The 15,987-nt window shown below is 34.8% G+C and overlaps 1 protein-coding gene across 2 annotated transcripts in view; it reads right to left on the reverse strand.

Moving 5' to 3' along the window:
• The window catches only part of AFG1L (AFG1 like ATPase), a 190,045-nt gene that overhangs the window by 47,222 nt on the left and 126,836 nt on the right, over positions 1 to 15,987 (reverse strand). For both annotated transcript variants that reach the window (XM_074310146.1, XM_074310145.1), the window contains one exon: positions 11,051 to 11,133. In XM_074310146.1, the coding sequence (XP_074166247.1) occupies positions 11,051 to 11,133 (83 nt within the window). The remainder of the gene's footprint in view (positions 1 to 11,050; positions 11,134 to 15,987) is intronic.

The raw sequence follows: 15,987 nt of genomic DNA on the forward strand, positions 1-15,987 counted from the left end.
CATGTTTTTGAAAAAAATATTTTGATAAATGTACTTCAAAATAATTGGCTTCCTCTATAAACCCTTTTTTTTGTATTTAAAAACATTCTGAGAAATAGCATACGGACTTTACCCAGTTGCCAATGAGGTCTATGACACATACAAAAAATTAAGAATATTTGAAGACCTGCAGTCAACTGCAGGACAATGGCCAACACAGGGCCATGTATTTTATGAGGAATTTGAATTCTGGAAGTATTACTAATAATTTTTCTCATTAAATGTTTAATTTCTCATAAAAACACTGAAACACATTTTGAGCTAGTGTTAGGGAAAACTCTAAGCAAAATTGCAAATTGGGCATATTCTTAGGTTTTTCATTCTCCTCCCACTTCCCAGCTGAAGGTTTTCTTAATCCTCCCTTTTCTTGTCTCCATATCTTTCACTTATATTGAGGTGTTAATAAGAGACAATAACGTAATTTTTTTTTCCATTTTAACAAGGGATCAACAAATCAATCAATGAGAATTTATTAAGTAACTACTATGTATCAGGGATTATACTAGGTTTTGAGAATCATAAAGAAAAGTTAAATAATTTCTATTTTCAAAGAATTTTGATCAAGGGACACAATATGTGTGTTTAAAAACTTACATAAGATAAACTAAAAATACGTGTAAGGAGGAGCACCAATCACTGGGGATGATGAAGGGCTTTCTATAGAATGTGGTGCTTATGGTGTATCTTGTAAAGAGAAGGATTCTATGAGATAGAGATAAGGAAGGGATGAATTACAGTAAAGGTGATGACTAGTACAAAATCATAGAGACCTAAACTAGAATGTCACACATAAAGAAGAAAGTTTAGTTGCTTAGTTTGATTGGGTTGTAGAAACAAAACTAAAAGAATTAAACTTCAATTATAAAATTTAGGTTAAAATCTGGGGAAAGTTTTTGGTGGGAATATCAGGACTCATTACCACATCGATGGTTACTTGGGCACTTGGTAAAATGTAAGCAAGGAAGAAAGGAAATAATTTTTTTTTTTGAAGGCAAATAATTTTATTGGTGAGATAAGTACACTAACGTGGTAGAAATAGATTAACATTTTACATAGCCTATATGTGCTTTGAAGTTCCTTTTTTTTTTTTTTTAATTCATTTTTCCAAATTATCCCCTCCCTCCCTCTACTCTCTCCCCTAGATGACAGACAATCCCATACATTTTACATGTGTTACAATATAACCTAGATACAATATATGTGTGTAAATACCATTTTCTTGTTGCACATTAATTATTAGCTAGAAAGGAAATAATTTTTGACAAAGGAAAATAAAACTTGAGTAATCTAAGTTTTTGAAGAGAGAAGGATAGTTTTGGCAAAGTCGGAATCATTGGATATAATTAATTTAGATATTTAAAAAGTTCCAATGAGATTAGATGATCACTAGTGCAATTTTCTTATTTTTTTCATTGATATCTAAACTAATTTCTTCCTCTTTGAAGTTTTCTATTTCTAGGGCCCCCAGGTCTACTAGCTCTTTTTGGGATCATGACCATAATAGAATTTGTTACCCCCATGCTTGCTACTGGTTTCCTTCTTTATCTTTCCCTATTAATTCTGCTATGGCAAATTTCAAGATTTTAAAATGAATACATGGATATTATAGGAAAGTTTTAATTAAGTTTAAAAATATAGAAATAGACATCTATAGAGCACAGATTTCTTATTCACCTTAAGTCTAACCACAAATTGGCTTGGTTGACATAGCTTATAGCATTCTTTCCTCAATTTTCTCTGGGAATGGATACTAGAAAATGGATGCTGGAAAACATAATTCAATTTCTAATAAAAGACTGGCACCAGTGACAAGTGACATTTTCACTTTCTCCTAGAGTTGCTGCTTAAATTTACTTTGTAATTATGGATGACAAAGAAGAAGCTTATAAAAAGCATACCCTGGTGTCCCCTAATTTAGGCACGAAAGGAATTTCACTATCTACTGTTGTCAAGATTTCTTTCCAAATTTCTGGATGTCCTGTACCAACCTTGCAATACAACCATCCCTTCTCCCCCAGTGGAGGTTTCTATGGGTATGGGTCCCTGGAAGCCCTATCCTTACTTGTGGATCACTTCTCTCTGTCCTATTAGACCATTGTGAAGATCAGCTCTATCTTTTGGTAAACTTTGACTCTTTTCCCTCTTGCTCCTCCAATGGCTTTTTTTTAGTCCTTACTTTCCTTGAACATCCTACAGTCTTTAATACCATTCATCACCCCTTTTGCCTTGATGAATACTCTCTTCTCTCTAGATTTTTGGGATCCCACCATATCATGGTTCTCCTCCTACATTTCAGAGACCTTATCTCCTTTGCCGTCCAGATCACACTGACTAACCATGTCCTTCTGAAATCTGTCCTGGACCCTACTCTCTTCTCAATCTATACTACTTTGCTTGATGATTTCATCAGCTACCATGGATTTAGTTTTCATCTCTATGTTAACAATTCTCAAATCTACTCTCCTGCTTCAAACTCTAATCTCACATGTCTAATTTCCTTTCAGATATGCCAAAGTGGATGTCTGGTGGACACCTTTTAAAATTTTTTTTAGCATGTTCATAGATTTGTAAATTATCCATGAATTTCAAAGTCACAATTTTCTTTACATGAAATATTCATACAAACCAAAGTTTTGTCTACATAAAATTTTTTGTTGTTCTATAGTCATTTTGTCATGTCTGACTCTCTGTGACTCCTTTTGGAGTTTTCTTAGAAAAGGCACTGGAGTGGTTTGCCATTTCCTTCTCCAAATCACTTTACAAATGAAGAAACTGAGGCAAATAGAGTTAAGTGACTTGCCCAGGGTCACATAGCTAATAAGTGTTTGAGTCCCAATATATACTTACTTCTTCTGATTTCAAGCATAGTACTCTTACTACTATGTCACCTAGGTCCTGGAATTTCCAGAATGATATAAATGAAATAAAAATCTTCATTTTCTAGTCACCATCTACATACTTGTCTCATGATGTAGATAAAATGATTTCACAAAATATCCTTTCGTATATGATAATTAAGAGTTCCTCAGCCTTGCATGTTCAATGTTGTTAAAACTGAAGTCATCTAATCAGTGTTAGGAGGATATTGCTATTTGCTAATATCATATTATTCAATGTATACTTATTCTGTTCCATTCAAGTATTTATGGACTCATAACTACTAGCCAGATATTCATTCAGTCTGATTGTTCCTATAAGAAAAAATCACCAGAAGCACTTATTAGTCCTCCCAAACCTAATAGCAACCATTAGAGCCATCAATGAACAAATCCTGAGTGCTTAGTAGGTGTCTTGATTATGCTAAGTGCTAAGATATACACAAAAAAGCACTTCAGATATTTGCCCTACCAAAAATGAAAGAATATAGAAGTACAGAAAAAAAGTTTTTCTATTTTTTATGCATTAGGGATTGATACCTATTTTCAGGGATGTGCTTCTTCTTTTGAGAATGAGAATGTGCTGTATTGAGGGGCAGGGCATCAGGTTGAGTGAATTAGTCAAGTATGTTCAAGGTGGGACTATTAAGGGAAAGTTGATAATGGAAAGGGAATTATGCAATGACCTCTGACTCAGGAAGCCAACAAGTATTTTTGCTGGAAGAAAGTAAGTAGAGTATTGTAAGGGTTAAAAAGCCTCTAGAAGCAAAGAATGCAGTTCAAGGCATGTTGGAGGACCTGAGAGATGAGAGGTTCCTAGGGGCAGGCAAGTCCTACCTGGAGGTGGGGCACAGCCCCATGAGGCGGTGTCTGACTCCAGGTACCACACCTCCCTCCTTAGTGCTCTCAAAGCCCAGCACGCCTCCCTCCTTCTTCTCGGACCAATCCCATTATGCCAGATTCTAGAGGACTTCCCCCTTCCCCCATATCATCAGTGGGGTATAAATATGTGCTATCTCAGAATAAAGTTCTCTTTCCCTTCACCCCTACCTCCTGGTAGTCTGTCTCTATGGGATGCGGGTTGGTGCCCTTAGACAGGGAATTGTGGCCTAGCCGTGCCGTCGACGGACGGGCATTAAGAGTAACTCTAAGGGGAGCTACCAGGTTACAGTAGTCCATAGGGGTGTAACAGAGTATGGCAATGATAACTATCCTATATGCCATGTATGGCAGTTGCTCAGCATTTCCAACCAATGTTCTGAAAAATTTCTAATCAATCATATCTAAACTCAAGATTCCTTAAATTTACTACACACATCTGCTGAATGAGGATAGATTAATAACATATATCATGTAGCAAGCCTTTATGAAGTGCTGGAAATTTTGGGTTGTTAATATATAAAGGCATTATAGGTCATAAATAGATCTCAATTTCCTCATGAAATATTACATTAAAAAGTACAAAACTCTAACATTTTTGAAATGGAAAGATTGCTGAAAATTACTTAGTTCTAATTCTCTTCTAGTTCAGGTATTTTTCTCTAGGTCAGCATCTTTCTAGGTCTATCTGAAAATCAATACTGAGGTTTTAAAGGGCATCTCAAAAGAGCAGATTTGTTTTGTTTTTGTTTTTTTATATAGATTTCACTAACATAATAAAAAATTCCAAAGTGACTCCTTTTCCTACTATACAGGAAACACAGACTTTTAACTGAGTTAGGCTGAAATGCTTATAAAGTTTAGATTTTTTTAAACCACAAAAGCAGCAGTTAAAAAAATATATATGCATATATATATATATCTTTCCTGTTTCCAAATAGAGGGGACTTTTTGCTCAACAAACTCAAAGAGAAAACAAGCTTACTTGGGAATAATTTTGTGATCCCATTCTCTTATATGGTCTTTATTCCCTTCTCCTCCTTCTCCCTTTTTTTCCCCTCCAACTAATACTTGTGAGAGAGAGAGAGAGAGAGAGAGAGAGAGAGAGAGAGAGAGTGTGTGTGTGTGTGTGTGTGTGTGTGTGTGTGTGTGTCTTTATCTTAGTATGATGGAAAGAATGGCTGCCAAAGGTTCTTTATTACTGTTAACAGGACAATAGTAAAGAATAGTAGGTCCTTGGTAACTTTTAAAAAATAAGATTGAACTGAAGAAGTTTTAGCTTCAGCAAAGAGAAAAGTCCTATCCTTAATCTATTTATTTAGTGCTATACCAATCAGACTCCCAAGAAACTATTTTAGTGACCTAGAAAAAATAACAACAAAATTCATATGGAAGAATAAAAGGTCGAGAATTTCAAGGGAATTAATGAAAAAAAACTCAGAGGAAGGTGGTCTAAGTGTACCTGATCTAAAACTATATTATAAAGCAGCAGTCGCCAAAACCATTTGGTATTGGCTAAGAAATAGACCGATCGATCAGTGGAACAGATTAGGTACAAAGGACAAAAAAGGGTACATCTATAGCATTCTAGTGTTTGACAAACCCAAAGATACCAACATTTGGGATAAAAATGCATTATTTGAAAAAAACTGTTGAGAAAACTGGAAATTAGTATGGCAGAAATTAGATATGGACCCACACTTAACACCATATACCAAGATAAGATCAAAATGGGTCCATGATTTAGGCATAAAGAATGAGATCATAAATAGATTAGAGGAACAGAGGATAGTCTACCTCTCAGACCTGTGGAGGAGGAAGGAATTTATGACCAGAGGAGAACTAGAGATCATTATTGATCACAAAATAGAAGATTTTGATTACATCAAACTAAAAAGTTTCTGTACAAACAATACTAATGCAAACAAGATTAGAAGGGAAGTAACAAATTGGGAAAATATTTTTAAAGTTAAAGGTTCTGACAAAGGTCTCATTTCCAAAATATATAGAGAATTGATCCTAATTTATAAGAAATCAAACCATTCTCTAATTGATAAATGGTCAAAGAATATGAACAGACAATTCTCAGGTGATGATATTGAAATTATATCCACTCATATGAAAGAGTGTTCCAAATCACTACTGATCAGAGAAATGCAAATTAAGACAACTCTGAGATACCACTACACACCTGTCAGATTGGCTAAGATGACAGGAACATATAATGATGAATGTTGGAGGGGCTGTGGGAAAACTGGGACACTGATGCATTGTTGGTGGAGTTGTGAAAGAATCCAGCCATTCTGGAGAGCAATCTGGAACTATGCTCAAAAAGTTATCAAACTGTGCATACCCTTTGACCCAGCAGTGCTGCTATTGAGCTTATATCCCAAAGAAATACTAAAGAGGGGAAAGGGACCTGTATGTGCCAAAATGTTTGTGGCAGCCCTTTTTGTAGCGGCTAGAAACTGGAAGTTGAATGGATGTCCATCAATTGGAGAATGGTTGGGTAAATTGTGGTATATGAAAGTTATGGAATATTATTGCTCTGTAAGAAATGACCAACTGGAGGAATACAGAGAGGGTTGGAGAGACTTATATCAACTGATGCTGAGTGAAATGAACAGAACCAGAAGATCGCTGTACACTTCAATGCTATATGAAGATGTATTCTGATGGAAGTGGATATCTTTTTTTTTTTTTTTAATTTATTTATTTTTTATTCATTTTTCCAAATTACCCCCCCCTTCCCTCCATTCCCTCCCCCCGATGACAGGCAATCCCATACATTTTACATGTGTTACAATATAACCTAGATACAATATATGTGTGTAAATACCATTTTCTTGTTGCACATTAATTATTAGCTTCCGAAGGTGTAAGTAACCTGGGTAGATAGACAGTAGTGCTAACAATTTACATTCACTTCCCAGTGTTCCTTCTCTGGGTGTAGTTGTTTCTGTCCATCATTGATCAACTGGAAGTGAGTTGGATCTTCTTTATGTTGAAGATTTGGAAGTGGATATCTTTAACATAAAGAAGATCCAACTCACTTCCAGTTGATCAATGATGGACAGAAACAACTACACCCAGAGAAGGAACACTGGGAAGTGAATGTAAACTGTTAGAACTACTGTCTACCTACCCAGGTTACTTAGACCTTTGGAATCTAATACTTAATGTGCAACAAGAAAATGGGATTTACACACATATATTGTATCTAGGTTATATTGTAACACATGTAAAATGTATGGGATTACCTGTCATCGGGGGGAGGGAGTAGAGGGGGGGGAAATCTGGAAAAATGAATACAAGGAATAATGTTGTAAAAAATTACTCATGCATATATACTGTCAAAAATGTATAATTATAAAATTAATAAAATTTTTAAAAATTAAAAAAAAAAAGAGAGAAAAGTCCTATCTTTAATGAGAGTGATGGCTCAATGATATGTCCCAGATTACAGGAAGGATGTCCTGCTTTATTATCAACAACTTGGATTTGGATAATAAAATTTAAAGATGAAAGAGGCTTAGAGACATCTAGTCCAGGTCTTTCACCCAATTTACAGATGAGAAAACTAAGGACCCAAAAAGAGGAAATTACTTATTGAATCTCACTTAAAAGGCAAAGTCAAGGATTTGGTACCAGGTTTGCTGATTCTAGAAACAGATAACTTTTCATTGTACCACAGACTGTTACCCACAGAACCACAAAGCATGTAATTTTTTTAGTTAAGTAGTTCTCTAAGATAAAATACTAATTAGTTTATTGGAATTTAAAACTCTAGTCCCACATGACCAACTACCCATTGGACATTATGAACTAGATATTATGAAGGACTCTCAACTTAACATATACAAAATGGACTTTTCCACAGAATTCACTTTTCTTTTAAACTTCCATATTATTGTTATTAAAAATCTTTTTTTTGATATCTTTTGTTTTTCCCTTGTATCCCTCTTCTTCTCTCTTTCAGAGAGCCATTTTTACAACAAAAAAATTGTTTAATAACAAAAAAAGGGGGAAGAGAAAAAAACTTTAGCAAAACAGAGATCAAAAAACAAAAAAAAAAAACAATTCTGACATTATATGAAATGCTCTACACCAATAACCTATACCTGTGAAAACAAGTGAGCACAAATGCCTCAGAGCTCTTCTTTGGGGCCATGATAGCTAGTTCTTTATAATTTTGCAATATTTGGTTTTGATTATTTTGTGATTATTCTTTCCACTGTCAAAGTCATTGTATATTACTGTTTTCCAACAAATTAAGGTAGATGAGCATAGTAGAATACTTTCATGTTGTAAGAAAAAACAAATATGTGAATTTTTGGTAGAGTTCTGAACTGATCCAATCATTCTGGAGAGCAATTTGGAAGTATGACCAAAGAGCTATTAAACTGTGCATATCCTTTGATCCAGCAGTGTCTCTACTGAGTCTATATCCCAAACAAATCATAAAAGAGGGAAAAGAACCCACATGTGCAAAAATGTTTGGAACAGTCCTTTAATAGTGTCAAGGAACTGGAAATTGAATGGATGCCCATAAGTTGGAGAAAGGTTGAATAAATTATAGTATACGAATGTTATGGAATATTATTGTTCTATATGAAATAATGAGCAGGCTGATTTCAGCCTGGAAAGACTTATATGAATTGATGCTAAGTGAAGTGAGTAGAACCAAGAAAACAAAAAGTTTATGTAATAATCAATTGGGATGGACATGGCTCTTTTCAACAATAGACTTGGGATGGAAAATGCCATCTGCATCCGAGAGCAAACCATGGAGATTGAATGTGGATCAAAGAATAGTATATTTTCATTTTGTTGTTGTTATTGTTTGTTTGCTTTTTTTTTCTTTCTTGTATTTTTTTCCCTTTTGGTCTGATTTTTCTTGCATGATAAATATGGAAATTTGTTTGGAAGAATTGTACGTATTTAACCTATATTGGATTGCTTGCTATCTAGGGGAGGAGGAGGTGGGAGAGAGAGAGAGAAGCTTCCTGTCATCTTCAAGATCAAATATAAAATCATCTGTTTGACATGAAATGACCTATGTAATTTGGCCTCTCCCACATTTCCAATCATTTTGCAAATTCTTTTCTCCCTCAATGCACAGTATCTCTGGTCTTCTCACTATTTCTAAGACTTGATACTTTCATCTCAATGCTGGATATTTTCATTAGCTATGCCCCATGTCTGAAATTCTTTCCTTCTTCATTTCATATCCTTTTGGGACATCTATAGTTGGAAGATATGATCAAGGTCCAGCAAAGGGGCCTGAGGGGTGGTCAGGTAGAATGGAGAGCCAGGAGAGAATAGTGTCCTTATAAATGAATGAAAAAGCATTTATTAAGCAATTACTTTTTGCAAATTCCTGTACTAAGTACTAGGTATTCAAACAGTCCCTGTTCTCAAAGAAATCATATTCTGATGCAAGAACATGAGAAATAAAAAAAAGTTTCAATTACATGTTAAACAGAAAGGCCCAGTGATTCTTAGGGTATAGCAGCAAAAATATATTAATACTTTTAAAATGTCATTTTCATAAATAAAACCATATTTGTTTTGGATACTGAACCCATTTTATAATGCCAGACTTCAGTGGTGAAATCTTTCTTTTCTGGATCTTCACTAGCATGGCTGTTGAAGAGTCAGGGACTGTAGAATCTGTGGAAGTAGCTATCAGGTTATAACTGCACAGGATTTGCTTCCTTGGATGATGGCTACAGGGATAACTTTATGAGTTGTAAAGGAGAACTAGTTGTCTGAGAGGGGACACAGATAATTTTTGTAACTCCTGGACTTACCAGTGAGTAGGGGTTTCCTTCCTTCAAATTATAGTTGCATTGGCCAGACTAGGAGTAGAAAAAACTGGCTTAGTGGGGATTGAGTTACTGCTGTTCCAAGGGTTCTTCAGTTCAGGGTCCTAGGCTGTTTCCAGTGGGGTATGAGGTAAAAATGTTAATTATCTTGTTTTCTTTTTGGTAGAATTCAGGACTTTAAGGTTGGAGACTGTTTTATTTTAGTCTTTACAATCCCAATTTCTGGCATACATTAGTCATTTAATGAATGTTTACTGAACTAAACTGAAATGTACTACTATTATAGAGTAATCTACTTTTTACAAGCGTTAACAGAAATGACCTTTTCATAATATGTCATATAGATATAATCATCAAAATTTCAAATATTTAGAAATACAGTTTTTGCCTGTCATACTCCCTATATTGTGTGTGTGTGTGTGTGTGTATGTGTGTGTGTATGTGTGTAAAAAAGAGAGAGAGAGAAAGAGATATAAACAGAGAGAGAGAGAGAAAAGCTGGGGAGGGAGAGGGAGAGAAACATTCTTTAGCACTCACCATATGTTGAACATTGCAATAAGTATTAAAATTATGACCTGCATTCATATAGTATTTTTCATGTTTTTTGAGTTTCTTACAAATGACACTTTTAGGAAGTGTTGCTTATTTGTTGAAGTTTTACAGGGGTTCTCAAACTACCGCCTGCTGGGCCAGATGCAGCCTGCCAGGTTATGGCAAATGGGCTGAGGGGCGGAGACAGAGTGTGAGTTTTTGTTTTTACTGTAGTCCAGCCCTTCAACAGTCTGAGGGGCAGTAAACTGGACCCTATTTAAAAAGTTTGAGGACTACTGTATTTATGCCATTAGTTTCTTGCTGAATTTGTCTGTAATTACAAATTAATACTACCTAGGAATGAGTAGTTTTGTCAAACAAAATATCACCAGTTGTACTTGTGAATGTATTGTGTGTCTGTTCTTTCTTCTTGAAGGAAAATGAAAAAATAAATTAAAAATGGTAAATACAAACATCATTTGTCAAAATAAAATAGGTTGTGTTTTTTTTTTTAAACTGTACATTGGAACACATAACACTAAATGAACACTTGTCAGAATATTTCTGCAAATAATTAATTACTTTAATACAATAAGGATATTCTTCTATTAACACAATCTCTTATGAGAGGATACTCATTACTTTCTAACCATCTGTCACCAAACCACCCCCCCAAAATTAATTAGGTTTAATTTAATGATATATTACAAATGATTCAAATGTGGATGATGGAAAAAATGGATTAATAAAGTTATCACTGATGTTTAAGAAAGCTCACAGGACAAAATTAACAAAGAAATGATCTTCCACATTCTAATAATTGCTCTGTGTGGTTTCCATGTTCTCTTGATGACTTACTGAATATTAAATATGGGGAAAGGGGAGACCCTAACTTACAGGTAGTAGAGTTTTCCAGCTCCAGGAAGTACTCTTTTCCGATAATCAATTCCAGAATCCAATTGAATTGTGTTGCAATATTCCTACAAAACAAATGAAAACACTTTGTTAAAAACAACTTTTAATAAAAGCAATAGCTGTTTCCCTTTTTGGATGTATAAACTTGCCTCTCATGAGGGTATAAATTTAAGGGTATAAACAGAAAACAAAAGAATTTCATTAAAACACATGAACTTGAAGCATCAGACACTATCATAATGATAACTGAATAGTTAAATATCACCTTACAAAACAGTAGAAAATAGCCTGCTAAATTAACAAGTAAATAACAATAAAACAAATGTTGTGAATATTTATTAACTTAGCTATATTATCCATTAAGTGGGTTTTGTGGATAGTCTGGAAAACTGGTGATCTTTATCTATGGGACAATGCATTTTATGGTATGAGGCAAGGCCAGATGATCCCTGGAATACAATCTTACCTTCCTGCCACGTAAGGGACAAAAAAAAGTGGCTTAGGCCTGGAAGGAGCCTTAAAGATTATCCAGTCCAGTCTTTAGAAGCACAGAGAGGTTACGTAGCTTTTCTAAGATGATAGTGAGAATAATATCAGACATTTATATTGCATGTATTGTCTTTTATTAGAATGTAAGCTCCTTGAGAATAAGAATTGTTTTCCTTGTATTTCAAAAACCCAGTACTTAACTCTTATGTGCCTGGCACTTAATAAATATCTTATCTATCTGTCTGTCTGTCTATCTGTCTCTCCATCCATCCATCCAGTTATCTACAAAGCTCTTTACACACACAATCTGATTTGATCATAGAGATATTCAATGGTTGAGACAGGATTCAAAGTCAGTATTTTTTGCCTCCAAATCTGGAGTTTGTGGGACAGGTGCCAAATTCAGTGCTCCAGAGGACCATGGAGGGACTAGCTTTACATACAACATCTTTTCTCCCAGAAATCCTAAAACCTCTGTAATGTAATGCAAATCCTTTCTCCAGGTCATAGTCTGGGATATAGCTACCTCAAGAATCCCTTCATCGCTACAAATGTAGCTCTCCCCCTTGACTTTTTGCCTGTCTCTTCCCCTCTATAACTTAGACTTCAAGGAATGTTGTGACACCGGAAACAGTGTTACTGCCACCACACCAGCCAAACCTATGGCTCTATATGAACTGCAATTTGCTCTCCTGGACATGAAGATGAACAAGCCACATGTATTGTGATTGTTTCACAAATACACACAAACACATATGTATACAACAAATAAGTTTGATATTTTTAAATCAAGGGGCATGGCTTTATTACTTTACTATGCAAATGGACTTGTGATCTCATTGATGTAAATATTCCCTCCACTGATACTGATTGCAACTCATTTACTCTCTAGTCCTATAATTCTTGTTCATATACTCCCATTAATCTTCCATAGAGGTTCTCCCCAACAGAATAGAGGTCTTTCTCTAAGCCTTCAATATTGTAAATAGGGCAGCACTTAGATTGTGCATCTGGTATTCTTTGCTTTCAATATATACCCAGTCTTCCTATTCTAATCATATATATCCTTGATAAATACTAGAAAATGCTACAAAGTATGGTGAAGGAAAACTGAATGGACATAATTTTCCTTTAATTTTTAAAAGTCCTATAAATTTATTTTATGTAATTTACTCACTATACCGTTTAACAAAAACTTTTCTTCCTTTTTCCTTTTGCCATTAAGAAAAATGAGGGCAACGAAAGTTATACAAGATGCTGCTTCTCTCCTTTTTTTTTCCCCTGAGTAACTAACTTCTCTATCGTCAGAGTGATTAAACTCTACAAAATGATTGCATTCTTACATTCACTAATCACCACCAAGGAATACCTAATCAGCCGCAAAGGAACTTTAACTATAGCCCTTAGATGCTAGTTCTTAATTGTCACAACCATAATACTCACTCCAGGTTTCTATATTTTTTTGGAGCTATGATCTACAAATGTTCAGATATTATCCATTTAGTGTAGTCTTCTCAATATGATCACCCCATCCCCCTTTAATTTCCAGGGATATTTATAAGGCCTGTGACCTTTTATCTCATCCAATTCAAATGCATAAAATTAATCAGCAACCAAACTGAATTTATTTTTGAACTAGTTTGTATATTTATGTATACAAAGGACAAATACAATTACACAATCTGAAAATGTAATTAGGGAAGTTGGGGACAGGAAGGGAGAACAGGTTAATATACTCTCATTGGTATAGAAGCAGAAGAAAGATTTTTGACTTTGGAAGGCAAAAGTATAAGTTTTGAGGATAAATCCATCATCAAAAGTATTTTTAAAGTTTATATTTTTACTATGGTCTAATAGAGATATTTCTAGCTATTTGAAAAACACATTAGAAATAATTATTTCATGAATATAATTTTACCCAGTTTTTAAAATGTGACTGTCCATTCACAAAACATAAAAGTATACAGTGAATATTGTAGAGAATTATAATAGAAAACTATGTGATAGTCTCTGCAGGAAAGGCTTAAATTAAAATCTTTTAACTTTTAAATTTATATTTTAAAACATTCTCTCTACTACTATGCTCTTTGTAAAAGAAGAATTCTTTTCTTTTTTTTTTTTAGTCAGGTGTCTTGCTTCAGGTCAAAAAGATAGTAAGCAGCAGGATTTGAACCCGAATCTCCTGCTTCCAAATCCAAAATAGTTTCCATTTTATTAGGCTGAAATGAATGGAATTAATTTTGGAATTCCTTAATTTCAGAAATCTCTCTACTTTCTCTCTATCTCATTCATTCCCATAGATAGTAAGATCATAGAGCTAAATTATTTTAGTTTGATAATCTAGTCTGAACCCCTTAGATAAAGAAAAGAAAACCGAGGGCCTTAGAAATCAATTGCCTTGCCTGAGGTCACAAAGGTAGCAAACGCCAGAGCTCTCATCTCTACTTTTCATTAAAATGCCCCTCAAATACTACCTTTTACAAGGCTCTTTCTGACACATTAAATGATCATTTCTATGCAAAGGATGCTACATATCCAGCCATGACATTACATCACCAACCAGACATCTCAAATTGAGATGTCCAAACTCAACATGTCTAGAACAGAACTCCTCATCTTCCCTCCAAAACATCTTCTGAACATCCTTATTTCTGTCCCTGTCCCAGTGACTTTTGTATGTATTCTGGATGTATTGCTTATATGTCTGCATTGATGTTGTCACATCTCCTGCCATATTCCCATATGATGGAAGCTCCAGGAGAACAAGGACTGCTTCCTTTTGTCTTTATATCCCTATCACCTAGAACAGTGCTTGGCACAAAGTAGGCTCTTTGTAAGGGCTTTTGAATCTGTGTTATTAATAGAATAGTTAGCAAGCAAAACTTACATTGGAATCCTCACTATCACACAACATTCTCATAGGAACTTAGTTTATTTTCATCCTCTATCGAGTTCACAAAGTTGGTATGATGTTCAATGTAAATGTACATCAAGTTCTATGTAAATTGTCAAGCGGTATATAGATATCAGCAGCAAGATATAATGGAGAAGATATTGGCCCTGGAGTGTAAAGACTTCCACGTGAATCCTATTGCATCTATTAGCTTTGTGACCAGGAGATAATCACTTTTTCTCTCTATGGGTCAGTTTTTCTTGTTTGGAATAGATGAATAACAAGTGAACTATCTACCTCACAGTGCTGCTTAATGTATATAAAGCATTTTGTGAAACTTCAAGTGCTACACATAAATTCCCCTAGCTGGATTACCACCATACCTTACCTTGGGCAATTGTGTACTGCTGCCAATGAGAAGGAAATGATTCATATCTTTTATGGAGACTGCATACCTGTGTTTTTCTCTATTTTCTTTTCTCCACAAATACCACATATGTAGGATGATAGAGTAAATTCTAGGCATGGGAACTCCCTGCAAAAGCAGGAAGAGAGATAGAATGTTATATTTGAGAGATAAAAAATGGGCCAGCTTGACTGGAATATAGAATATAAGAAGGTCCTGGGCAATAAGCCTGGAAAAGTAGGTAAAGTCAAAATGTGAATGTCTTTAAATGTCAAGAATTTGTATTGTGTCTTAGATTTAAATGGGAATCACTGGAGCTTTCTGAACAAAGGAGTAGCAGAGTTGGGCCTGGGCTTTATCAATATTAACATGGCAGCTATGCAGAAAATGGATCAGGAAGGAGAGAAGTGTGATACAGGGAAACCAATTAACAAATTACTGCAATATTCTGCAATATTCCAGGAGAAAAGTGATAGGACAGTAGGAACTGGGGCGGGGGGGGGGGGGAAGGGGGAGAGATGGTGTCAAAGCTAGATTTTGCAAGGAAGGAAGATGGCCATGTAAGTGAAGAGAAGAAATGTAAGTGAAAACATAAAGGTACAATCAATGAGACTTTTCATCTGACTGTATTTGAGAGGTAAGGAAGAAAAGAGAATTGAAAATGACTCATAGGTTGCCAACTTGGGAGATTGGAAAGATAATGGTACCCTTAACAAAAATAAGAAAGTTCAGAAGACAAAGAATTAAAGAGGGAAGGATGAGAAATACAATGAATGTTTTGTTTTTAAATATCTTGTATTTAAGACACCAATAGTATATTCAGCTGGAAAAATCCAATAGGCAGTTGATGATGTAAGACTAGAGATCAGGAGAGAGAGGGTTAGATATATAAATCTGGAAGTCATTTGCATATAAGAACTGATAAAATCACCAACAGAGTAAAGATAGAGAAAAGGACCCAGTTAGGGTTCTGGGATATATCTACAGTTGGAGCTTGGAATATGAATGATGATCTGAAAAAGAAATTGAGAAGAAATGACCAATTGGTCAAGAAACAGAACTAAGATAGAATGTCTGGCACATAGTAAGCATTTAATGCATGCTTGTCAACTGACTGACAATGCAATGATA

This window comes from Sminthopsis crassicaudata, chromosome 4 (assembly GCF_048593235.1).
Source record: "Sminthopsis crassicaudata isolate SCR6 chromosome 4, ASM4859323v1, whole genome shotgun sequence".
Classification (NCBI taxonomy): Eukaryota; Metazoa; Chordata; class Mammalia; order Dasyuromorphia; family Dasyuridae; genus Sminthopsis; species Sminthopsis crassicaudata.